General features: G+C 34.3%; 3 protein-coding genes across 4 annotated transcripts; all 3 read left to right on the forward strand.

Annotated features, from left to right (window-relative positions):
- The first annotated feature begins 2,566 nt into the window (after window positions 1-2,566).
- Window positions 2,567-8,467, forward strand: LOC126726868 (probable inactive receptor kinase At5g58300). Of its 2 annotated transcripts, none has more exons than XM_050432281.1 (3): window positions 2,567-3,215; window positions 4,572-5,909; window positions 7,529-8,467. In XM_050432281.1, the coding sequence occupies exons 1-3, from the start codon at window positions 3,203-3,205 to the stop codon at window positions 8,155-8,157; spliced, it is 1,980 nt and encodes a 659-aa protein (XP_050288238.1). In that variant the 5' UTR covers window positions 2,567-3,202; the 3' UTR covers window positions 8,158-8,467. The 2 variants fall into 2 exon arrangements, with proteins under 2 accessions (XP_050288238.1, XP_050288235.1); XM_050432278.1 differs by lacking the exon at window positions 2,567-3,215 and adding an exon at window positions 3,841-4,172.
- A 553-nt stretch (window positions 8,468-9,020) lies between these two features.
- On the forward strand, window positions 9,021-17,963 carry LOC126726883 (ubiquitin-conjugating enzyme E2-17 kDa-like). Its single transcript, XM_050432293.1, has 5 exons — window positions 9,021-9,270; window positions 9,410-9,513; window positions 9,640-9,767; window positions 14,368-14,472; window positions 17,376-17,963. Exons 2-5 carry the CDS (start codon window positions 9,444-9,446, stop codon window positions 17,517-17,519), a joined length of 447 nt encoding a protein of 148 aa, XP_050288250.1. The 5' UTR covers window positions 9,021-9,270; window positions 9,410-9,443; the 3' UTR covers window positions 17,520-17,963.
- Window positions 17,964-23,822: 5,859 nt separating this feature from the next.
- On the forward strand, window positions 23,823-25,592 carry LOC126726891 (pathogenesis-related genes transcriptional activator PTI6-like). Its single transcript, XM_050432305.1, has one exon. It carries the CDS (start codon window positions 24,283-24,285, stop codon window positions 25,183-25,185), a length of 903 nt encoding a protein of 300 aa, XP_050288262.1. The 5' UTR covers window positions 23,823-24,282; the 3' UTR covers window positions 25,186-25,592.
- The last annotated feature ends 544 nt before the right edge of the window (window positions 25,593-26,136 follow it).

Consider the following 26,136-nt stretch of genomic DNA (forward strand, 5'->3'; position numbering starts at 1 on the left):
TGGTTGCTAGTTTTTTGGTTGAGCTTGAGGCTACTATGATGGTGGTTGTGCCGTGGGTTTTATTTTTGTGGTTGTGGGTTGATTTTCTTGGGTAGTTATGGGTTATATGAAGTGGTGGTGGTAGAGGTAGTGGTGGTGGGCAGTATGAAAAGGTGGTGGTGGGATGTATTATTTTATTGTAGTAGATATATTATTTTATTGTGTTGAAAGCTAAAATAGATCCATTGCTGCTGGATGTTTTGTAAAATGAGTAGATAAAATAGATAAAGTAACTTTTTGTAGTGCCAAATAGTTAAAAAAAAAATAGCTCCACTACTATAGATGCTCTAAGAACAAAGAAACTAAAAATATACACAGTTACACACGAGATAACATCAAGAATTTATATAGTTCGGCCTTAGTCCTGTGTTCTTGTTTTTAGCATTCTCATTAATGGTTCATTCAATTGAGCGCTAGTCAACGGTGTTCCTTACCAATAATTTTAGAACCACAAATTTAGTTACACTCTTTGCTACATCTATGTTGTATATTGCTGACTATGAGTGATAGAAAAAAAATGCTAGATCTATATGAAAGCAATAAACAAATAGTTATAGTCTAACATATAAAATAGTTATGGAAAAAAAAAATGCGATGAAAGTTGTGGTTCTAAAATAATTTGTTTGACCCTTAAGTGTGCGTTTGACTCCAAATTAAAAAGCCAGCTTATTTTACTATTTAACTTATTTTTGCTACTATTTATGAGTTCATTACACTTTTTGGTACTATTTATGACTCTTATTGTATTATTTTAGCTAACTTTTACTTTTATTACTTTCAGCAAAAAATTTCAATTTCAACAAAATAAACGGATACCAAACCAACCCTAAAAATGGAAGAAAAAGAGAATCAGAGGTGCGAGGTCAGCCAATTATGTAGGGTTTGAATGCCAACCAAACATCTTTTCAAAGAGCATCCAGTATTATAATAAAATATTCAACATGTCAATGATATTATATTAGATGGCCCGTTGCTCTAATAAGGTCCCATACCGATGCAATGGAGTGCAGTTGACCCCGCCGGTGGCCCGAGTCACTGGACCTGACCCAAGTTTTAGAAAGGAGTTGTCACCCTTCATTCAACAGCAGAAAATATATGTTGACGAAATCTTGAATGGAATACACCTTAATTTTATAAATTGATTTTTTATTTAATTTCAATGAGCTTCTGTAAATGTGAAATCTAATAATTTAAATTCTTTAAAGGAAAATATTAACCGATGCTTAAGTTATTTTATAATTTTTTTATGGAAAAAAAAAAAAACAATTGATTTTTTTTTTTTTACATTTTTTTTATATTTTTCATAAAAATTGTGTGAATTTTTTCATAAAATAGTCTATTAACAAATGTCTTAAGAGCATCCGTTAATAGGACCCTTAGGGTAATTGTTAATAAATTATTTTAGAAAAAATTTTATACCACTTTTATAAGAAATTAAAAAAATTGTCAAAATATTAATTTTTTTTTTCTCCCAAAAAAATTTTCTTAAAATGGTTCAATAAAAAATGCCCTTAAGGCATTCGTTAACATTTCCAACATTTCCCAAAGTTTAAATAAGTTTCTAAAAAAAAAATTCTTTTAAATTAATTTATTGAGGTCTCAAAACTAGGATAATAGTTGAGCGTAATGTTCATTAAGTGCATGAACTTAAAAGATTTTAGAAATGTTGAATTTTCAGTAGCAATGTCATGTATGATGTAACCGCTCATGTTTTTTTTTTTTTGACATCATGTAACCGCTAATGTTATATACACAACCTTTTGAATAATTTTTTGACAATCAAGACCACAATTTTGTATTAATTTTTACTTCAACCTACACACTATTGATTATCAATTGATTATTAACATTTATTAAAGGACACTTCATAGTTGTTGGGAAAAATGTAAAAAATTGTATATTTAAGACTATGAATTTTACTTTTGTAAATAAACCCACGTAAAAAAGAGAATAAAATTCTAACATAAATATACACCACAAACTTCGTTCAAAATTCATTATATATAACTTTTAAAGAATGGGTGGACAAGTTACTCTCTTAAACAATGTGATATATATATATATATATATATATCATTTTTTTTTTCTGGAGAAACAAACACAAATGGGAGAGGGATGGGGCTCAAAGACCATGGATGATGTATTACAATTTCACACAATATGTAGGGTAGTCTTGAACTGAAAAAAAAAAAAAACAAAGAAAGAAAATGGAGAAGGAAGGTGGATTTATGGTACAATTTGTTGTGTACAAAATCACCAAGATATATAATAAGTCCTAAGGTCCCAAAAAAAATTAGTACAAAGCATTAGTCCAAAGTTGGTGTGGTAAAAAAAAAAAAAAAAAAGTAATAATGAGAGAAATAAAAAGACGGAAAATTAAATAGGTGGAGCCGTGGAGGGCAAAATGAAAAGGACCCAAGCGCAACAAATTTGGCTTTTGTTTGTGTGTGGTTAGTACTTTGTAGGATTCATATAGAAGTAGTAGTACCTTGCATTGAGGCAGCATTTTAGACACTCTTCTTCTATACTAATCAATCAGATTCAAAACATAAATATGGGTGTTTTTTTGTTGCTCACTCAAAAAAAGTCTCTCTTAAACTAAACTTGGAGTAGTCTGTTTCGTCAGACTCTCTCTCTCTCTCTCTCTTTCCGACACCGAACACTGCCAAACAAAAAGACAGTGCTCTCACGCACTCTCTTTTTCTTTTTCTTTTTATTCTTCTTTACTCTTTCTTCTCTTTTAGTTTTTCCCATTTCCTTCCTTTTTATTTTCATTCTCTCCAAACAAAAACTATTACTATTTCAATTTAAAAATATACAGAGAAAGAAAGAAAGAAAGAAAGAAAATTTGTATGTTGTTCAACCACTTTTACTTCTGTTTCAACTGCTGCTTGAAAATGTTCAACCAATTATGAAGTTTTCTATGAGAGAGTTAGTGGCTTTGTTTGTTGCTGAAGCCATGAGCTAGTTTCAGCTAACTGGATCTGAAACTAGAGCTCAGCTACTTCATAGTTCATAGACTCAAGACTCTCTCCGCAAATGCCGTTGGATTTGGCCACCCAAATTATGCTGTGATTCTGACCCATTACCGTGTCTCTCACGGGAGCTTAGCTGTCAACACTTTACTGTATGAAAAATAGCTAGCTAAAGCTCCTGTTCTCTCATGTTTTCTTCAGGTATGTCCCTTTTTTTGTTGTTGCTTAGACTTTGGAGCCCATTTTTGTTAATGGGTCATGCATTTGCGTATTGATAAAGCCTATTGTAGATCTGGGTCATTGCAGTTTTCGACAATGGTTGTGAATTCCTCACATTTTATTGCAGTTTTTTTCAATTTTGTAACGAGAGCTTTTGCTAAAACTTCAATGCCCACGTTGTTGATTTTAGTCAATGTTCTTCCAAAAAAATTCTGTCTCAATTTCGTGTTATGTTGCTAATTAGGTTGGTTTTTGTTTAAGACAATAGTTTACTTTAAATGGACCTGAGTTTGTTGAACAACTCCAGCTAACAATAATGAGTACTTTCCTTTTTAAGGTAAAAATTAAATGAGAAATATTTTCTTTATTCCTCTGACTGAGTCTCTCAATTTTTTTTTCCCTTAATTCTTTGGGTCTTTTTTTTTTTTTTTTTTTTTTTTTAATTTTAAGTTTGGTTAGAATTTTAATTTGGTTTTAGTGCTCTACATTGGACAAGCACATACATTGTGTGCCTTATTGCCTTTTTTACTACTGATAAGGATCTTTTTCTGTTTGGTATGCATATAATGGCAAATTGGAATATTATTTTTCAAAGAGAGACAAAAAAAAATGAACTTGTAAATAGGAAAAGTTTTTTCCCCTTCTGCTTTTGGGTTTAGATTACTTTTTGCAATTGCCTGTAAAATTTCATTTAGGTGCGGGTATAGAAAGAAAGATTAAAAAAACGGCTTAACTTTTCTAATGGGAAAGTTGAGAGTAGATGTTTCAAGATTCCAGAGCTCCCAAAGGTCGTTTAAGTAACCCCCTTTAAAATACAAGTCATTATTTTCATTTTCACATAGACAATTTGGGTACACATGTGAGCTAGATCAAGTCCCTTAGCATATAGATATGCATTTCTGTGTTATCTAAGCATGCATCATTGGAGAAATACACGAGGTATTGGATTCTCTTTGCTTTCTGAATGTATATTGCTGTATTACAGTGAACCATACTTTCATGAGTTTGATGAAATGGAAGAGAGATTTTCTTCTTTTTTTTCTTCTACTGTTCATGAAAACTTGCATTTGTCAAACAAAAACAGAGTAGAATTAAATCTTTACTAGAAGTTGCACTTTATTGTTTCTTGTCCATACTTCTATTTATCTGTTTCCTTTTTGGTTACTGCATTGTGGCCACTGCCACAAATGCAGGAGATATGTTTGTTGGTTTACTTATTTAATTATGAACTTTGTAATAGTATTTGCAAACAATTCATGTCTGGGTGAGAACGGGTTTTCTTGCTCTTGTTGCTGGTTGGCTTGTTAATCTTGTTATGTGGTCTTTGTACTAAACCAGGAAATTATCAAGGCCTCCAAAGGTTACATTTTCATTGCTACAGTCCCTTTGTCAAACAACTCCCCATGAGGTTCTGCCATACTTCTGCACTTACCTCCCTCTTTATCATAATCACTCTTCTACCCCCGGCTATTTCTGACCTGAACTCAGATAGGCAAGCACTTCTTAACTTTGCTGCTGTTCCCCATCGACGTAAGCTCAACTGGAACCTTGCTACCCCAGTCTGCACTTGGGTAGGTGTCTCTTGCACACCAGATCGCACCCGTGTGCTTAAGCTCCGGCTCCCTGGGGTTGGACTTGTGGGCAGCATCCCACCAAACACCCTAAGTAAGCTTGATGCCCTTAAGACTCTCAGCCTTCGATCTAACCTTCTCAGTGGTAATCTTTCTTCTGATATTACCTCCCTTCCTTCACTCCAGTACCTATACCTCCAACGTAATAATTTCTCTGGTGAGATTCCTACCTCCTTTTCCGCTCAGCTCATTGTGTTGGATCTATCATTCAATTCCTTTTCTGGTAACATTCCACAAACAATAAAAAATTTGACTCAACTTACAGGATTGAGCCTTCAAAACAACACCCTTTCTGGACCCATACCTGCAATTGATCTCCCTAGGCTCAAACGTTTGAATTTAAGCTACAATCATCTTAATGGCTCCATTCCATTACCACTTCAAAAGTACTCTAATTCAACCTTTGTGGGAAACTCTCTCTTATGTGGACCACCTCTAAAAGCTTGCTTTACCCCACCACCTTCTCCATCTCCTACCTTCAATCCACCCTCACCATTGGGTCCTTCAAATAAAAGCTCCAAAAAGAAACTGTCCCTGGGAGCTATAATTGCAATTGCAGTCGGAGGGTTTGTGCTGCTGTCATTGTTAGCTCTAGTTATTATTTTTTGCTGTCTAAAGAAGAAAGATAGTGAAGGCACTGGCGTATCGAAAGGAAAAGCTTCAAGTGGAGGGAGGAGTGAGAAGCCTAAAGAGGAATTTGGGAGTGGGGTGCAGGAACCTGAGAAAAACAAGCTTGTTTTCTTTGAAGGTTGTTCTTATAACTTTGATCTTGAGGATCTGTTGAGGGCTTCAGCTGAAGTGTTGGGAAAGGGTAGTTATGGCACAGCATATAAGGCAGTTTTGGAGGAGGCAACAACAGTGGTGGTGAAAAGGTTGAAGGAAGTGGTGGTTGGAAAAAGGGACTTTGAACAGCAGATGGAAATTGTGGGTAGGGTTGCACACCACCCAAATGTTCTGCCGCTCCGAGCTTATTATTATTCAAAAGATGAGAAGCTCCTTGTCTATGACTATGTCACTGGTGGCAGCTTATCTACACTATTGCATGGTATGTGATTTCCTCTCTTTATTTCATTCAGTTTTGGATCATTGTAATCCTCTATATTGTTTTGAGATCATTGTAGTACTTCTCTTTTGTTACCACTGCCATTGGAAACATGAAAGTAGCACTAAAAGGAGAAAGAAGTATTATGATTAATAGGTTTATAAAAAAAAAGTATTATGAGTGATAAATTTACTTTAAAAAAATACATTGTGAGAGATGATTATCATGAATTTTTCCACACTTGGTGTAAGATAAATGAATTCATGGTGTAGCTGGTCAAAAACACATTTAAATATGAGGTTTTTGTAAGGTCTCGAAGTGATAATTACAAGGTTCTCTAGTGGCATGTAGTAATTACTAATCGATTATGTTGCATTTAATTGGCATTGTTATATTTATTCAATCTGTAAGGGAACCCCTTCTCAGGGCCGGCTCTATGGTGGAGCAAAAAATGCAACCGCCTAAGGCCCCAAGTAAAAAAAAGGCCCCTAAATTTTAACCAATAGGATTATTTATAATCAATAAATAAAATAATTTTTTTATTAGATGAAAAACAAATAAAAAAATAAAGAAAAATGCAACGTCGTCCACAATATTTTTCACAACACTTTTACAACTAATGCTAAGTAACAAGTTGTTACAGCCTATTGTTGATGGCAAAAAAATAATTATAGTGATATTTTCAAATAAAAAACAAAAAGTAGTTTAAAATCTAGGATTTGTTGTAAAAAATATTGTGAATGTTGCACTTCTAAAAAAAAAAAGAATAATAATAAGAGTTTAATTAGCAAACTTTTACTAGTTTTCATCTAAATCTACTGCTAACACCACCGTTTTACTTACCACTATCAATCTACCACATCAACAAGTATGAAAAATTTTGTCAAATTTTTTTTGTCTTAAAATTTTTTTTAAAAAAAAATTCTATGTAGTTCATGTTAATTAGTAGTAATTTTGCATCTAAATAAGATGATCAATTTTTGCCTTACGCCCCCAAATGCATCAAGCCGCCCCTGCCCCTTCTTGCAGTTACATATTTACTTGCATGTGCCTTATGGCTCTGTTAACAGTTGAGTGAAATTTTTGTGGCATAGTGGTTATTAAACCTTCATCCATCCAGGACTAGTAAGTATCAAGGACCACTCTTCTAAAAGAGCTTTGATGAATTCTGTTTTTTTTGGGTGATAAATTGCTGAAGACAAATGGTACATACTAACATACACTTTCCCTGGCGAAGTCTTTCCAGCCTGCTGGTTGGAGATGATTTTTGTTGTGTGAGGTACATCATAGAAGATGATGTTATTGGAATTTCTGTTAATTGAGTCCAATGGTAATATTAATATGGACCAGCTTTTTACTTGGATTAGAACAAGAACTCCCATGGTGTAAAAAGTTTTCATTTTCTTTGTGAGTAAATTCTTCTTATTTCTAACAAAAAGATTACTGTAAAATTTATATTCTAGGTGACAGATGAGATACACCCCTATTAATCTGTGAATTAACTCCTTTTGGATAATCTTATATCTATCTATCTATAATCTAACTCCCCATGATGTGGAGTCCTGCTCTATCAGCTAACTAATTCACTTGTCACTTTGCACTCAATTTCAATTGTATAACAGGAAACAGGGCAGCTGGAAGGACTCCATTGGACTGGGACACCAGAGTAAAGATCTCCCTTGGAACTGCAAGAGGAATTGCCCACATCCATTCCATGGGTGGTCCGAAATTCACTCATGGAAATATCAAGTCCTCAAATGTCCTCCTCAACCAGGATCTTGAAGGATCCATTTCCGATTTTGGCCTAACCCCTCTTATGAATGTTCCTGCCACTCCTTCACGGAGTGCAGGTTATCGTGCTCCCGAGGTGATTGAAACCCGTAAGCACACTCATAAATCAGATGTGTACAGCTTCGGCGTCCTCCTCCTTGAGATGCTGACTGGAAAAGCTCCTCTCCAATCACCGGGACGTGATGATTTGGTTGATCTCCCAAGATGGGTCCAGTCTGTTGTTAGGGAGGAATGGACAGCCGAGGTTTTTGATGTTGAGTTGATGAGGTACCAAAACATTGAAGAAGAAATGGTGCAGATGTTGCAAATTGCCATGTCCTGTGTGGCAAAGGTGCCAGACTTGAGACCTACCATGGATGAAGTTGTTAGAATGATTGAAGAAATCCGGCAATCAGACTCAGAGAACCGGCCATCTTCTGAAGAGAACAAATCCAAGGACTCAAATGTGCAGACTCCATGATTGCCTAAAACCATTGTTGGTGTATGCTTGCCAAGTTTCAAGTTACAATTGTGAAGAGTTCATCTAATGCAGAATTGAACATTTTTGTACATGCCTAGTGAGGTTTTCCCCCCAAGTGTTATTAAAACCTTTCTTGCATGTATGACTTGGTACAGTGTGAATCTTTCCAGTTGTGCCATTTTTCTTAGTCATTGAGTTCTTACTCTCATTTTAGTTTGGGTTTTTCAATTCATGATTTGTTGTAATATTTTATTTTTAAACATTGTGAATTAATTAATTAATGATCTTCAATCAGGGAACTTTCCTGTGACTTTCTTGTGGACCCATTTTGGCTGGTGAACATTGTGTTGTGTAGGCCACAGAGCTAAACAATCCAGACTCAAAACCAGCATTATTTTATGACCAAATCTAATATGCAAAATATGATGAAAACTGTTATGGATGGCTATCTTATTAAACTATCATAAAAAGTAATGCTGCCTAGTCTTTTTATGACCAAATCTAACATGCAAAATATGATGAAAAATATTATGGATGGCTATCTTATTAAACTATGATAAAAAGTAATGCTACTTGGTCTTTTATTAATTGATGTTTAATGACCAAAGAACAACCATCTATTATGGTAAGTTATTAATTCTTAATTGATTAGTGGCTAATAATGGAAGAAGAAGCAGTCAAGCAGCAAAGAATATAAATGAACATGGACCCCATACGAATATATGATACCACATGCACGGACATAAATGAAAGGGAAAGAGATAAGGTGAAGCATTAAGAAAAAAAGCAAAAAATGACAAGGACGATATTGCAAAAAAACACAAAACAAAAAGGAACCAAAATCAGATAAAAATCATTGTTCCGACAAAGAAAGAATTTTCCCTTATCTCTCTTTGTTGAGCAATAAAAAATTTGGAAAAAACAAGGACGTTGATTCCACGCTAAATGCTTTACTACATTTTTAAAAGACAGAAAATTCTAGACTCACCTCTTTTTCTCTCTCTCTCTCTCTCTCTCTCTCTCTTTCCGTGACTCTATAATAGTAATAGTAAAAAATCACAATCGCACCCTTCTGAATCTTGATTCCATTTACTTGTTGTGGTTCCCTTTCAGGTAAGCAGATCTAACTGGGTGTTTGTTTCGATCATCAAAATCAAAACTTTGCTGAATTTTCTCTGAATATCTGTTACTGTTTTTGTTTTTGTTTTCATGAAAACTCTATCTGATTGTTTTGTTTCTTGTTGGTTTCAAGGTTTGTTTTTGAGTCTTAGAAAAACAAAAAAGTTATGGCTTCGAAACGGATCTTGAAGGAGCTCAAGGATTTACAGAAAGACCCACCTACCTCTTGCAGCGCTGGTAACTTTTGATTTGTTGGTTTTGAAGTATCTTAGCTCATAATATGTGTGACCCATATGCTTGAATTTTGATATGATTAGTAAACTGAAAGAGGGTGTTGTGTATTTGTGTGTTACTGTACTGTAGGACCTGTGGCTGAGGACATGTTCCATTGGCAAGCCACCATCATGGGACCTGCTGATAGTCCTTATGCTGGAGGTGTATTTCTAGTTTCTATTCATTTTCCTCCTGATTATCCATTCAAGCCTCCAAAGGTAGTTTTTTTATCATTATTATTTATTCGTCCTTGTTTATTGCATTTAATGGTCCTCTTTGTACAGTACTATTTTCAATTGCTTGCAATATACGGCAATAGGGGTCGTCCTCTTTGTACAGTACTATTTTCAATTGCTTGCAATATACGGAAATAGGGGCGTGGCTAGCTTTGAAATTTAATGCGTATCAAGTGGTTATTGGAGTACAATTATGTTCCCTTCACATTGAATAATTACTTAAAGTTGTTGTTGTTTAGAAGCTTTGGTACATAATAAATTGGCTTCCTGCAGTGAAACTGAACCTCGAGGTTCATTTCGCTTGAGAGATTTGATTCTTTTGTATGTTGTTGTTGGTGGAAATCATTATCTTGTAGCTGTGTATTAGTTTTGCTGGGTTTATAGATCAATACCATTGAAGTTTATAGCATGAAGATGATGGGAAAGTGAATAATCTAAATCCTTATCAAATGTAGTTTGGGTTGTTGTAGAATTTTTGGGTTTGATCAAAATTTGGTATTCACCATAGTGGTTTATGAGTATTATTTTGATTCATGTGTCTTCAGGTGCAACAGAGTTAGGATTATTGGGGGTAAATGAAATCTAACCTGACATTAGTGCTTGGGAAATTAGTGGCATTTTTACCATATATACAATGTATCCATATGTGGTGGAACATTAATGGGAGAGAGTAAATGGAGAACTGCTGTAGAAATCTCTTGCTGACTGGTGATAAGCATCAACACTGGATTCAGGGTCCAGAAAATGGGGATCAAAAGGTTGAACCAAATGCCCTAACCAAGAGAGGGAAAGGGGATTGTTAGAAGGGAGACAGATGACATAGTTTTCTGACTTGAAGAATAACATGAAAGATCTGTGTTCAGTGGAATGTTGTTAATGACATGATACTCTGGGTGGAAAGTGGAAACTAATAAATATGAGAGAAGCTGAGTTCCACTTAAGGTGCTATTATATTTGTAAAACAATAAAGAGGATGCTTCTTAACACGTTATAAATCCACAAAACAGATCACAAAATATCAGTTTCATATTTGATTTGTTAGCAAGTATAATGTATGAGTCCTTGTCTTTTAATGCATATCTATTATAGGGATGCTCCCCATTAGAGGTTTTGTCGATCTTGTAACACGTCCGTATCATCCGAGACTTACCTATCATGTTTATACGCTTTGTAGCCTTGTTCCTCAAAATTTTGTGCATCTTTTTTTCGGGCTCTCATTTACATTGTGTTTTATCAAAGATCTGCTATTACTTCCTCTTGAAAATCTGTGGTTTTGAAAATTGCTATTTAGCTGCTGAACTTAATCATTATTTTAAAAACAAAATTTGGGTATCTTACTAATCATAAGCAATTTCAATAAGCATAAAGTTTGGAGATAATTAAACTTTTGCTAATGTTTGAGCAGTATATATTGGTAATTAGTTTTCCTCGTTAAATGCATCTTCCGTCTTGTGCTTAGTGGTCAAATCATGTTTCCACTTGTGTATTTGATACATGTCTATCTAAAGGTACATAGGCATTGTCTCTTTGTAAGACAAATTGAAAGAATTAGAAATCTTAAGCGTAAGAAATATATGGTGTTTTTTAAACTTATATTGTTAGCTTTTTTTTTAAGTAAGCGTAAGATATTCAAGTCTTCACATCAAAGTTAACGATTGGGGTTTTGCGTGATTGTTGTGATTAGGGTACGTTTGGTACCAGTGTTGTTAAAAGCGCGCTTAAGCTCAAAGCTCGAAGCCCCAAGGCTCTAGCGCTTTTTGCCTCAAAAGCTAAGCTCATTCAAAGAAGCACGCTTTAGGTGCGCTTTTTTGTGCTTTTTCAAAAAGCTCGAAGTGCGCTTTTTGGAGCTTTTTTATGTTTTTAAAAAAAAAAAAAAAAAAAAAAAAAAGAACCAAAACTGAATTAAAGCTACAGGATCTTGACATTATTGATATAAACCATTGATTTTGTATATTTTTAGTGTAAATTACTTATCAAAAAAAATATATATATTTTGAGTATAACTTGTCCTAAAACCCAACCCACAACCTCCCAGATTTTTCTCTATTTTTATTTTTTCTCCTTGAAACAGTAACCCCCCTAGCTCCTTGGTACCAATTACCATGTTGCAATGTCCTCATATTCTTAGCTCATTCATGAAAAAAAAAAGTATGATATAATGTATGTGGTAATTGTTTAGTTACTTTAGTGGTTGATTTTGAACATAGCAAACTAATCTTCCAGAGTTATAGTCATTAAGTGATTAAATTATTAACTAATATTACTAATTAGTCATAGGGCATTATAGATATAGGAGATTTAATAAAGGATATTACATGGAAGTATTGATATCTAGCTTATCCAAAAAAATAAAATGACTTGACTTGCAATTTTTGTGTTAAAATTGCAAAAGTAGGGCATATCTAAGTGTTATATGAATTATATAAAAAGTTTTATATCAATTTATATGACAATTTGATCATTTGATTGTTGCATTTCTCATTAATAATAATTTTTAAAATTTTAAATTATTTTTTAAAAATGTGCGTTTCACTTCAATCAGGCTCGTGCTTGTGCTTTGCGCCTAGGCTCTGAGAGACCTTTGCGCTTAAGTGCTCCCCTCGCTTTTACCAACATTGTTTGGTACACTGTAATAGACATCATAATGCAATAGCTATTCCATAGGTGTATAACCGTTCGGTTGTTTTGTTGTGTTTTTGTTACAAGTAATGGCTATTCATTTGGAATACTTAATTCTATAAAATGCTGAATAACTATTCCTTACCAAATAGGTCGTAATTGCTATTCTTTTACCTAGTAATGACCATAAAAAATAAAAACCCCAAAATTCCCAAAAGTACTGACGCAATGCTTTTCCCATACACTCCCTCTCCTTGTTTCTCTCTTTGCTCTTCATGTACTCTCTCTCTCTCCTCCCTTTTCATTCTCTTTTCTCTCTAGTTTACTTTGCTGTAATTCTGTAAGTAGTATTTCAAAAGAGTCATTCTTTGGTGATAAGTTTGCTTCTATAGCTTTGTCGTTTACCTTTTCAACTTTGATTCTCACCATGGAGATATTAATTTTGGGCATTCAACAATAACATTATATACATATATTAAATATATACATAGCTATGATGGATGTATAAACAAAACTTTCCTCTGAATTGATATTTCAGAGATATTTGAGGCATGTCTAAGGAAAATATTTAGCTGATACCTCTCTCAAGAACATTATGGGTGGTGTTCGTAGTTTTTTTATAGAATCCAAACTTTTTCAACTGGTGGTAGAGGAAGGAGGACGGTATTTTTCTTTAAGGATTTTTGAGCGGAGTAGGTTCTTCATGAAGTCGGTCTTCATGGGTAAGAATGTGGCACAATGGCTGATGAAGAGTTTAGAACAGATTGTCGTTGGGATCAGTCCTAAGTATTTTTATTCTTTTAGGGAAGGTGATTTAGCTTACCCCCTCCAACGGTGCTCCAATTCTTTTGGCTTGTTCCTACTATTGACTGAATTTAAAGTTGGTGGGTCTAGGAGGTCCAATATTATTCCAGTAGGCAGAGCAAAGAATGGATGGAGGGTTTTTGGGTTAGAGTTAAGGAAGTTATTGGAACCTAAAAACTATGTGAATGGTGGGATTGGGCAGTCGAAATTTGTGGCTCAGCTTTGTAAGGATAACTCAAGGGTTCAACCCTTTAAATCTTTTGGCAATACGGTGCGTGGGCATCAGGTGTAGGTCAGGGGCAAAAACCAGTCAAAGAAGCAAAACCCAGTTATTAAACAAAGAATGTTGAGCAAAGCGCCGGTGAGCTTACCAGGTCCGATGACTCTAGGAGGTAGAGTTGGGGGTTCTCAGCGCAGTACTGAGGAGTTTAACTTTGGAAAGACAATTCTGGTAGGAAATAATAGAAGATCTTCGTTGCTTTTCAAATTAAATGGGTTTGAACACGGTAATAGCAAATATCGTGAACTGGGGAATTCTGACTGGGCAGGAAAAAGGTTGACTGTAGAAGTGAATGAGGAGGGAAAAAGGAGTGTAACGTGGAATAAAGGGGGACTGAGGAGTTCTATTTGGGTCTCAAAAGGTCAGATGGAGCAGAGGGAGCACGTGTCTAGTGGGTCACGGGTTTACAATTTTTTTGTGGTGGGCTCAGCCCAGGAGGGTACCCATGTGGGTCATCCAATGCGCCCTTACCCAGAGCCCACTGACCCAATTACGATGGAAGGGGGTCAAAGCCCATCACAATTTTCTTCATTCCTTGTAATACTTATTCTTATTACATTGTAATCAGCACTACAGTGAACCAAACGTGCCCTTAGGGTCTGTATTTCATAAATTCTACAAAGTGACATGGAGATTTGTTGATGTGAAGTGCATATTGTGATGCTTCTCTAAACAAAACTTGTTATTGAATTTGTATGCAAATTTTACGTGAAGCTTATATTCTAATGGTTCACACTTCAATTATAGTAGCCTATTTTTATTATTAAGTGGTGCTGCCTTGGTGGTAGTTTAATATTGCCTTGTCTTGAATTTTTTTTGTGGTTATCTTGTGTTTGGTATAATAGAAATTGAGAATACTAACCTTGTTATTTACTTCAGGTTGCATTCAGGACTAAGGTATTCCACCCAAACATTAATAGCAATGGAAGCATATGTCTGGATATTCTTAAAGAACAGTGGAGCCCAGCACTAACCATTTCAAAGGTTTTTTTGAACTGTTTCCCTCTTTTTATAGTTTATATTTTCATTACCTCATAATTGGTCTGATTTTATGCTGTTATGCATGATTATAAGTTGTTTGATGGAATAACAACTTGATATCATTTTGCAATACACTTTTTAATTTTGATCAATTTCACGGCTACTAGATTCATGTTGCATTAGCTTCCAGATTACCACATCAATATTGGAAATTAAACAAATATCTGTTGGGATAATTACTATTCACACCTTGTAATAAAGTTATGATAATGAAAGGCATTTTTTTTTCCATGTCATCAATTGTTTCACATGTTTACAAGGCTGCTGTCTTTTTTTTTTTTTTTTGTGGTCATAAAACAAAAGGCTGCTGTTTTTTAGTAATTATTTTAATATATAAGTACTTTTTTTTAGTACATTAGTGAATTGATGGTCACATTATTAACTAGGTTGGGTTTGGATTTGAGCTTGTGTCTGTTTGCTTGAATGAAGCTGTGCCTTTTCTCAGTATATGAATGTTCTTGTTATGTTGGTATGGGAATTGAATATCTAGATGATTCTAATAAAGCTCCTCAAACTACTGACAAGCTTGTGTTTGCTGAGGCTTAAGCAGTCTTGTTGTGAGTCAAAATGCAGACCATCTCCTTAGTGATGGTTGAAGATCAGGAAATTGAATTTTGAAGAGTTTGGTGGTTCCTCATACCACATGGGTAGCTCAAATGGTGGACCACTTGAAGCATATTCTTGCATATAGGGTCACACATCTGGGTTTTATCAAAGGCCTTTTTTCCCTCTCACTTCTCACATGAAAAAAGAAATTTGAAGGGACATTTGTGAAAAGAATTGGCCATGCCATTGGAAGGTGCTAGAATTACTTAATGACAAATTAGTACCCTTAAGTTAGAAAGTCAAACTTTCATTTATTTAGTTGCATGTTGAGTATACATGTGTGATGAAGTCCATATAAAGAAAAAGTAAAAAACTTGAGATACTAATATAACATAATTGAGTCCAAACTCATAGGTCTAACCTTTTGGGTTAAGCAGTATCCCAATATGTTGTATTAAGTCTTCAATTGGAATCACCCTTAAGTGTTATCTTCTTAACAAGTGGTATTAGAGATGTCTTTTCCTAATCAGAGGCTTCACTGGGATCTTCAATTCTATAGAGAGCCCCAAGATTGGGAGTTGGAACATTTAGATTCTTTTTGGGACCTTATTCATTCTATGCCTCTTACTGGTGAGGGGCATGACAAAATTTGTTGGAAGTCAACAAAGAATAAGGGTTTTAAGGTTAGTGAATACTACTTATCCCTCTTCTCGACCCCTGACGCTCTTTTTCCTTGGAAACCTATGTGGCACTCAAAGATCCCTCCTAGAGTTGCTTTCTTCTCATGGACTGCCGCTTTAGGTAAGATTTTGACTCTTGATAGATTATGGAATAAGAGTGTCCCTGTCATGGCTTGGTGTTATATGTGTAAAAGGAGTGGGGAATTAGTAAATCATCTTCTTCTTCATTGACCCATTGCTTTTGAGCTATGTCTATGGTGTGGGCCCTTTTTGGTGTGGGTTATGCCACAAAGTATTATGGATTTATTTACAGCTTGGCAAGGCTCTTTTGGTAGACATCGTAACATAGACTTGTGGAGGGCTGTCCCAAATTGTGTTTTATGTGTATATGGCGAGAAAGGAACAGTAAATGCTTTGATGGAAAGGAACGGTCAATTTTCAAGATTAAATATTTCCTCCTCCACTCTTTTGCTTGATTGGAGTTCTGTTTTTAATTCTTTTTCATGTTCTAATCTTTTAGATTTGCTTGATCATTGTAATTTATGAGCTTGATGTACTCCTATCCATGTACACATCTAGTGTACCGGGGTATATTGATTAATGAATATTCGTTATTTATCACCAAAAAAAAAGGTGGTATTAGAGCTTTTTGGTAGTGTATAGCAAGGTCGCAAGGTCATAGAAGTGGATGATAGCGGTTCCTTTCGCAATTGGAGTAGGGACATGTCCATACTTAGAGCTATAAGTGTGCATCGCAAAGCAAGCCCGCACAAATGATCTTTAGAAGGCCCAACAAAGTAGTATTGTCAATGGGTGCTAGATCAAAAGAAGAATGGTGCAACACATGGTTCTCATGGACAGGGATGTGCAAGGTTCCCATGGATGAGTGTGCAGAGTTGATACTTGTTTCCATGGAGGTTGTACAAAGTTATATAAGCTAACAAACCCCACCCCCCCCCCCCCCCCTCTTTTTCTCCCCTCTTTATTTCATTTATTAAAAACCTGGTTATGTAAAAAGCTGAGGAGTTTGTGGCCAATAAAGAGATCTTGAAGCTCATAGAGAAGTGATGACTCACACGAGGGGGATTGTGGGTGTATATGTTTGAGTGGAAGTCCCACATGGAAGAGAAATTAAAGAATTTGGGGAATAAATGGAGCATAATTGGGCCTAAACTCTTCGGTTTTAGTTTTTGGATTAATTGTTGTCTCAATATGTTATGTAAAGGCCTCAATTGGAGTCTTCCCAATGCGTTATCTCCCTAACATTCCCCCATAAGCCTTCAATGAAATCCACACCACACTGTGCCCCCCTCCCCCTCCACCACCAAAAAAAATAAAGCAACAATTATTTTTGGTTGGGCCCGCAGGGGGTGGGGGGGGGGGGGGGGGGTGAACTCTAGTAATGAGCCATTGTTACTTGAATTATGAACCATCTAGAGTTTGACCTGAAAGATTATAGCTCTAGTGATGGGCCATTTATACTTGAATTATCATAACTTCAACATTTATGCATTTTTAAATCCGCTTGCAGTATTGTATAAACTTTTGATTTATACTTCTGAGTTTTCAGTCATTAATAAAATATTTTTTCATTGAGTCTTTCATACTTCCTGTATTTAGGTGCTGCTGTCCATATGCTCCCTTTTGACTGATCCCAACCCTGATGATCCACTTGTCCCTGAAATTGCTCACATGTACAAGACCGACAGGGCCAAGTATGAAGCCACTGCTCGCAGCTGGACGCAGAAGTATGCCATGGGATGATGGCAGATGAAAACCCCCCAGCATCTAAAAGCAGCTTTGAATCCATGGTTCTCTCATCTCCCTTCAGGTAAAAGAATGGAAATATTGAGAATGAAATCTCCTTATTCTTCTTTCACCGAGAACTCAATATTTGGCAAGGAACTCTGTTGTCATCTTGTGAATATTTATTTGAAGACATTGGAGATTGGGTAACTGTAATGTAATGTTATCATGTTGTTGTCAAAGTGAATGATTTGCTTGTTGATCTACAACTCATTTGATTGATTAAGAAATAATGTTTTACGGGTACAATTCCTCCAAGTTTCAATTCTTGCTTTGTATTAGGGTCTGAATCCGGCATGAATACTGCTATGCTTGGTTCAGACATTGTATCTAAGTGTTAAATTCTGTTGAAAGTTGAAACAGTGTTTATTTCTATTTAAAATACTGCACGGTTATAGTGGCGCTTTCTTTGTTTTTGTTTCTGTTTTTCTTTTATTTATTTAGCTTAAGTTGTGCAAGAGTTTTTTGTAGACCGTTATAACCGTTGAGTAAGTTTATCGCTCTGTTTTTGTTTTTGATTTTTAATTTAGCTTAAGTTGTGCAAGATTTTTGTGTAGACCATTGTAACTGTTGAGGAAGTTTATCAATTTCCACTATGCCATAGGTTTTTGCAGTGTTTCTGTTGCGACACTAAGCTGAACTACAAGATTGTGTTTGTTTAATTTTGTTTAAAGTTCAAGATATGAGTTTAATCTTAGCATAACTCAAGTTCATGTTCATTATCAAGTTGGATTATATGTAATTTTTCGTTTTAAACAAGCTCGAGCTTAATTAATATGTTTTTCTTCATTCAAAGGATACAATGACTTATTTAAATCAACTAATTTCAATTTGTCAACCCTGTATTTCTAACAAATTGTATATAATGTCTAAGCTCAAAATGGTACCAAAAAGTAATGTTGTGGAAGAAGAATAAAAAATGTGATAGTAAATTCAAAGTTGGCTTTGCTTTCTTAATGCATGACCCTTTATTTTAGAAGCAAGGAGTGGATACTTTTACTTTTGCTAAATAATTGTAAAGCAGAATTGCGGACACTTTTCTAAATACTCAGATGTGAATTTCATTTATAATTAGAGAAAAAAAAAAATGAAGATCACAAAGTAAATGTAAAAGTCATGCGCATTGACATGGGACCTGAATATTCTGCGCATGTGATTACCAATTAAGAGAACGGTAATGTGATGGAGACGGTCCAACTAAGGTAGGTTTTAATTTAAGCAATCCCCAAATTTGTGATAGGTCACTGTTATATCAGTAAGCATGTTTTTTTTTTTGATGAATATCAGTAAGCATGTTATATATATCTCTGCTGCAACAGTTGCATATAACATGGAATCTCAGCAGTACCATTTATTATTAAATGTTGGGCAGGCTTCAAATATCAATATTGGAAAACGACATCATCCACTAATTAATTTTCCTTGAGGCTTCTGGCTCACGATCTTTTTGAAGTTTCTGGATGGCCTCTTTATCTAGTTTTTTATTTTATTTTTTTAACTCTCCCTCATTATGATGATTTTGAACTTTGAACTTTGAACACTAGGCAATAAGTGGGCATTACTTAACTACCCTTATGGGAGAAATAATATAAACCATTTTAATTCAATCTTTCATTCCTCCTATAAAATTCTAGTATTCTTGGGAAGAGTAAAATCATAAAACTTATATATGGTTATTTAATTTTAATTGTCCTTATAAAAAATAACATTTTTTGTTCTTAATTGGTTAATACAATAATGCGTTTGAATTTAAGTAAAAAATCAAATATGTTGTAACTAAGGAGTATATCAAAAGTTTGTCCTTAAATAAAAGAAAAGAACTTTAGAAATTATCAATTTTGCTTTTAAATGACTTATAAATTGATGTGATTAATGTCACATGACTCACATCACATTGATAATATATTTACAAAAGAAAAATGTTGAAATACTCTATTGTTTTGTGTTTAAAAAATTAAGAAGCTGTTTGATAAACATGTTTAAACACATGTTTTCAGTTTTTAAACAACATTACACGTATTTTCACACTTTTTCACTCATGTGTATTTTCATACATGTTTTCAAATAACAAAACACATGTTTTCAAACACATATACTAAACACCCCTAACATGTTGAAAGATGATGTAATAAAATTTGTAAAAATTATAAGATTATTCTAAAAACTGATTGCTGTTTTAGTTTGATAATAAAGAAGGCAATCATGACATTGTAGATTGAAACTCTATAATAATAATAGAAAAGGTTTGAACACGTATTAACATTATTATCCTCCTCGGAGGGAGTATCACTTTTAACCCCATAAACTAAAAAAAAAAAAAATTGTAAATTAATTTGATGCCAATTTATGTGTATATATATATATATATTTGCTTTGGGGTCCTGATGTAGTAAAAGAGAGGACTAGAACTGTTGGAGAATTCACTATAATTATATGCTGAGTTAGCAAAAAAAGAACTGGTTATTATATATATATATATATATTTTTTTTTTTTTTTAGAAGTAGAACTGGTTATTATATGAAGGGCACACATTAAACTTTTTATTTTTGAAAATATTTTCTTAAAAATTGAAAAAACTGTCATTATTTTTTCAATTCTCGAAAAAAAAATTTTCAAAAATAAAAATTAATACGTGTCTTAAGAACACACATTAGTAAAAACCTTATATGAACGTGGGGCAAAGAATTTAAAGTGTTATCGCTTGGTAGAGAAGCGATGAGGGGGTCACAGTCACAGTCTCCGACTCTTTTAATGCATGAATGAATGAATAATGATTACCCACATGCTGATTGTTGGCGGTCATTACCTTTGCGTACCCTTCAAGCCAAAACCAACCAACTTCTTTTTTTATCAATCTTTATTTATTTATTTATTATTATCAATCTTTGAATGGCTTCATTATTTATAACCCTGTACGATGTAGACCCCTTTCATTTTGTAATGTTCCTCACTTCCTCGGTTTCTTTTTTCTTTTTCTTTTTTTTATACATTTTTGTTTTTTTCTGCCGTCTTCTTAATTTTCTCGGATCACATTAATCACGGGTGTCAGAAGGAAATTACTATGTCAAGCTACGAGGACCATGAAGTCTTCACCGAAGAAAAGAGATAGACACAAATAATTCTACAACCACATATTTTTGTATGGATTCTTTGCTGCTAAGCCATTGCAGATTTGCAGGTCCATGTAAAAGGGTGTCAACCTATATGTCGCGTAGGACGGTTGTGGTAATGTGCGTGATTGTAGATTTATTTGATATTTTATTTTAAGATCATAAAATTTTTCATTCACAATTATTTTAAGTGATAAATTGTGATTAGTTACTTGTTATTTTTACAGGTTTACCTATATCTACTATTTTTTTTATATATCAAAGTTGTGATTAAATTAATAAGTTTTGATACAAAAGGATTGTGGTCTTAGGACCCGTTTGGTTGGAGATTTCTAGTGTTGTTTAAAATGATGTGAAAACTGTGAATTAAAAAGTGTTGTGAAAATATGTATTTACAATATTTATAAAGCAAAAAATGTGTTAGGTGTTATATTTCAAATAACATGTTTCAATCTGTGAAAAAACATAATTGTGTGTTTAGTATGTATGTTTTTTTTTTTTAAAGCTGACAAGTGGGCCCCCTAGTTGGAACTGAACAAGGAAGTTCTATGTGTTGTCTAATCAAGTGGACCCCATGTTTTTCAAAATATTTACAAAAGTGACATTGAGCAACGTTACTTGAAATCTAAAAATGGGTAAGAAGAGTTTTTTAAATTCAATGTTTAAACATCTTAAAATGAGTAACGTAACTCTAACACTCCTAAAAAAAACTCTTACTAAACATATTATTTTTTTTTTTAAACCATAATTTTTAATGTTTAAACATTGAAAACTGTTGTTTGGAATTACATACCAAACCGTCTTAAATATTCTGAGTTATGTTGACCATTGGTGGTATATTGACTAAAGAATTGTTAATTTTTTGTACTAATAGTCTAATAAGCAACGGCTAGTAGCCTAGTGCATTTTTTCTCAACAGATTGTACAGCTCATATAACTCAAAAGGGATGAAAAACAAAACAAAAAGTGTAAGCAATGGTGTAACATTAAAACCTTAACTTTTTGGAAGAGTGGTTTAGGGGAGTAGCCTTCTTCATTTGGTGAAATAGGTAGATGGTAGAGAAGAGAAATAGATTCCAATAATAACTATGAATAATACATAAAATTGTTCTAAGTATTAGATTATGATGTAAGCTCCTCTTCTGTAATTTATTGATTTTATATGTTGGTAAATCATAAATAGAATAAATATTTGAATTTTGAATGTTTTTGTTGTTGATATTTGAAAATATGAAGGTATGTTAATTGATCTTAAAATTATTGATTGATAATTTATTGATCTGAGCGTATATATAATGAAAACAAAAAATAAATAAAAATAACCACAAGAATTTAATTACGTTTTTGTGAATTTGAAATTGCATGAGTCAAATTTAGGCTCGCGGATTGAAGTAAAAACATTGGAATTGGAATTGGAATTGGAATTTGGAACACTATAATAATACAAAAAGAAAAGGAATTGGAAGGTCCGGTAGTAGTTGAGAAACTTGGGTCAAATTGTGTAATGTGTAGCAATCGATTGGGCACAAGAAGCGAAGGTGGTGCGCGGCTGCGAGCCTCACAACAATTCACAACTCCCAAGCATGTTGACGTGGACAGGGCATGGCTGTATGTATCAGCATGCTTTTTGAGACAAGTAGTAGTAAAGCTACATGTTGGTGAAAAAAAAAAAAAAAAAAAAAAAAAAAAAAAAAACAAAGTGAATTCCAAGTCGTCCAACGTGTCAGTTCCGGTCAGACCAGAAGAAAAAGTCCATTCACGTTTTCTACTCTACTTATTTACAAATTGCTTGGTCGGTTTTGACGGAAATGTGTTATTAATTATTGGGAGATGCTAACCGGTAATAATTAACTATTTATTTAAAAAAAATTTTTACTAAAAAAGAAAAAAATAATTAATATTTTAATAGTTTTTTTTTTCTATAAAAATAATATCAAAATTTTTTTAAAATAAATTATTAATCATTACTCTAAAAACACTTATTAACATGATTCTTACTTATTATTACAAACTATAAAATTTCATGTTTACTGTATATCATCACCTTAATCCACTCATTATTAGCTTCAACTTGACCAATATAATAATCAAATTATGTGTTTCACTGTTTGTATATCAGAAAAAAAAAAAAAGAAAAAAAAAAAGTGTTTTACTTTTTTTTAGTTGGAGATAAAAATTTTATTACAATTAATCTATGCATATGTGTATAAAACTTTTCCTTGAGAACTTAAAACTTAATCTTTACTATTTACCTTATAAGAACTTGTATTTATATAATAACCATCATGTCAATAATACGAACTTGTGCCTTCTTATTCTTTTGATTTTCATACGTTGTTAAAACTTATATAGAATTATTCACAACAATAATTCCTTTCAAATCCAAGATTTCCACAATTCATTAGACTTGTTAATTAGAAAATCTTAGCGCACATTGGCGGCTTAATTAATCAAAATTCTTTCAATAAAAAGACATAAGGTTTAGAAAAGTCATTACTTTATTTATTTTTTATGATGAATTAGAAAAGTCATTACTAAACTCTACTAACTCAGTCCGCACAAACGGAAATTAGGGAACATGTTGATTGAAAAAAGGCAAAAAAAAGCCCCTTCTCGTACTGTACAAAATGCGTAGCCGTTCAAACTGGGAAAAAAAAGAAAATCAAACACCCGCCGAAATTAGGACTACCTTTTCTCAAGAATCTCAACTACTTTTGTTGCCAAAAACACATATTTTAAATCCAAAATTTGTTTCCAGAAAAACGTTTACTTCTTTTTTTCTAATACTGTTCTTTCTTTTTCTTTAACTTTTTTTTTCTTCCCTCTTTTGGTCCAATAGCTATTTTTCTTTTGAGGCAATTAGAAACGATTATTAGGAAGGAAAAAAAAAGATTATTAGTGTCTAGCTTGGGGAAGTAGTACTAGCCTAGCCTAGTGGTGTTGTTGTTGATAGAATAGACAAGTGAGAAAGAAGGCTTCTGACACGTCTATGTAACTGGCAGCTGGAATCAGCTTCCCCAAAATTTCCATTTCTCCTGCTAATGGCCCATGACTCATAGCCCAGCTCACACTCACACCCCCACCCACGAAAAAAGGTTGAAAATTCCACTCCCAGTCCCCGTGTACTATATATACACTTCACCCACACACCTTTCTTCTCGTTTTCTTCTTCCTTCTCACTCTCTCACTCTCTTTCTCTCTCTCCCCCATTAGTCACGGCCTGCAAGGGCCTCTCTTTCCCGCCAAAAGCCCAATATCCTAATTAACTTTTTGGGGTCGTCTTAATAATTGCCTATTGGTTCTTCTCTCTCTCTCTCTGCTAAAAATCTTTTTGTCCATCCATCTCTGTGTATTTCAAGTACATGATTTCAAAGTCATCTCCTTTTCTTGCTGGGATATCTACAAAAAGATTTCTCACTCCATATATACAATCAGTACCACTGTCTTTTCTCTTTTTCTTTTTCAATTTCGCTTCCAAGAGGAATTTATATAGAATAAAAGAATCTTCCTCTTTGCCTTCACTTCTTTTTTCTCACTCTATTTCTTCTTTGTCCCAACTATATGCTTTTTCTACCTTCGCTGCTTTTTCTCTACAACAACAACAAGTACCATGATAAGTTTCGATGATCCTCGATTCTCATCCACCGTGCAACCCCACAGAGTGAAATACTCAGAGCACAAAGTGACCACAAGCAAGCTCGTCCCTGACCCAAAAGCCATGACTTCCAAACTCGTGAGGATCATACACACCGACCCCTACGCCACAGACTCTTCCAGCGACGACGAGCCAGAACGGAGACCAGTACGGAGAATCAAACGGCTCGTCAGAGAGATCAGCTTCGAGCTCCCATCGCTTCCCTCGAGCTCACAGTTGCCAAAGCAAGAAGTACGCAAGAAGAGACCGGCTAGATCGACGGAATCCGCCGCCGTAACTCGCCGGAAAAAGTTCAGAGGCGTCCGGCAAAGACCGTGGGGTCGATGGGCCGCTGAGATCCGAGACCCGACTCGGAGAAAACGGGTCTGGCTTGGTACCTTCGATACGGCGGAGGAAGCTGCTTCTGAGTACGATAAAGCTGCGGTTAAGCTCAAGGGTCCTAACGCCGTTACCAATTTCCCTAACTCCGTTATGACGGAGACGTCTGTTGACGTGGACAGTGTCAATTGCAAGGAGATCGATTCTCCTGCCTCGTCTGAAGTGGCTTCCTCATCTCCCATCTCAGTTCTCCGTTACGAGGAATCGTCGCCGTCCGATGACCTCGGGATCGGAGACGTCGATGTTTTCGGGTTAGATTTTGACGTGCCGTTAAATTTGACGAATCTTGTTTTGTCAAAAAAGCCCTTGGTCGAGGAGGTGAAATTAGAGTTCGATGACTTTGGTTTCGGGGACGTCGATGCTTTCGGGTTTGGTATTGACGGGCCGTTAAATTTGACGGATTTCATGTTGTCTAGAAAGCAATTGGTCCAGGAAGAGGAAGAGTTCGGCGAGTTTGACGTCGATTCGTTCTTAGTATAATAATTTCATCTTCTTAAAAAAAAAAAAAAAAAAAAAGGAAGCACGTGTTGTCGGGAGATATTTAGTAAATGGGAGGGATAGTTTGGTAATATGGTACTAGAGATATATCCAACAGTAGTTATGTGGCATAATTTCATTGGTTTATTTCGGGGACGGTAATGAACTGAAAGCCCATTTTTTGTCGGATTTCCGAAAGTAACCTTGATATTTTTGATAGTGTATTGGTCAATGTACGGAGTGTTAATATTTAATTGGTAAGAGTTAGCCGGTTTTAGCACTATTAATACGGCGATTTTGTCTTGTGTCGTGTTACAAAGATTGTCTGTAATGACTAATGAGAGTAATCTGTGTATTGTTCTGTAATTTTCTAAATTATTATTAATCATAATTTTATTATTTGAGTATAATTGTAATTGAGTAATATGCTTTTTATCTGGGGCCATTAGTAATATCACTCTTACAATAAGCATTCAATTCGTTTGAAAAAAAAAATATATCTCTACCATTTTTTATTGTAATTATGTGTAATTTTTTTTTTTTTTTTTAAAGAGATCTTTGCAAGGAAAGGATGGTTTGGAGTGAGTGAAGGGCGCTCAAAGTTTGAGAAGAATATTTTTTCATACCATCTCTTTGAGAGTAACTTACTATTCTTTTAAGAATATACATGTACCAAATTATTATAGCTCTATAGGGTAAAAGTTCATGAGAGTGACCTCAAAATTTAAACCGAAAATCTCATAAATATCACAACACGTTGCCCATCTCTTATCCCTAAGCGTTGAAAAGTAATAAATGGGATTTTGATGTTACATAATTGAATATATTAATTAATTAATAGGAGAATGGTATAAAATAGAGTAAAAATGGACTTGTTCTTTAAATAGTAGAAGCTTGTTGAAGAATGAACCTTCTTCGTCCATCTTGGCAGTTGGGGGTCACTGTATACAGTTT

The sequence above is a fragment of the Quercus robur genome, chromosome 1, assembly GCF_932294415.1.
Source record: "Quercus robur chromosome 1, dhQueRobu3.1, whole genome shotgun sequence".
Lineage (NCBI taxonomy): Eukaryota > Viridiplantae > Streptophyta > Magnoliopsida > Fagales > Fagaceae > Quercus > Quercus robur.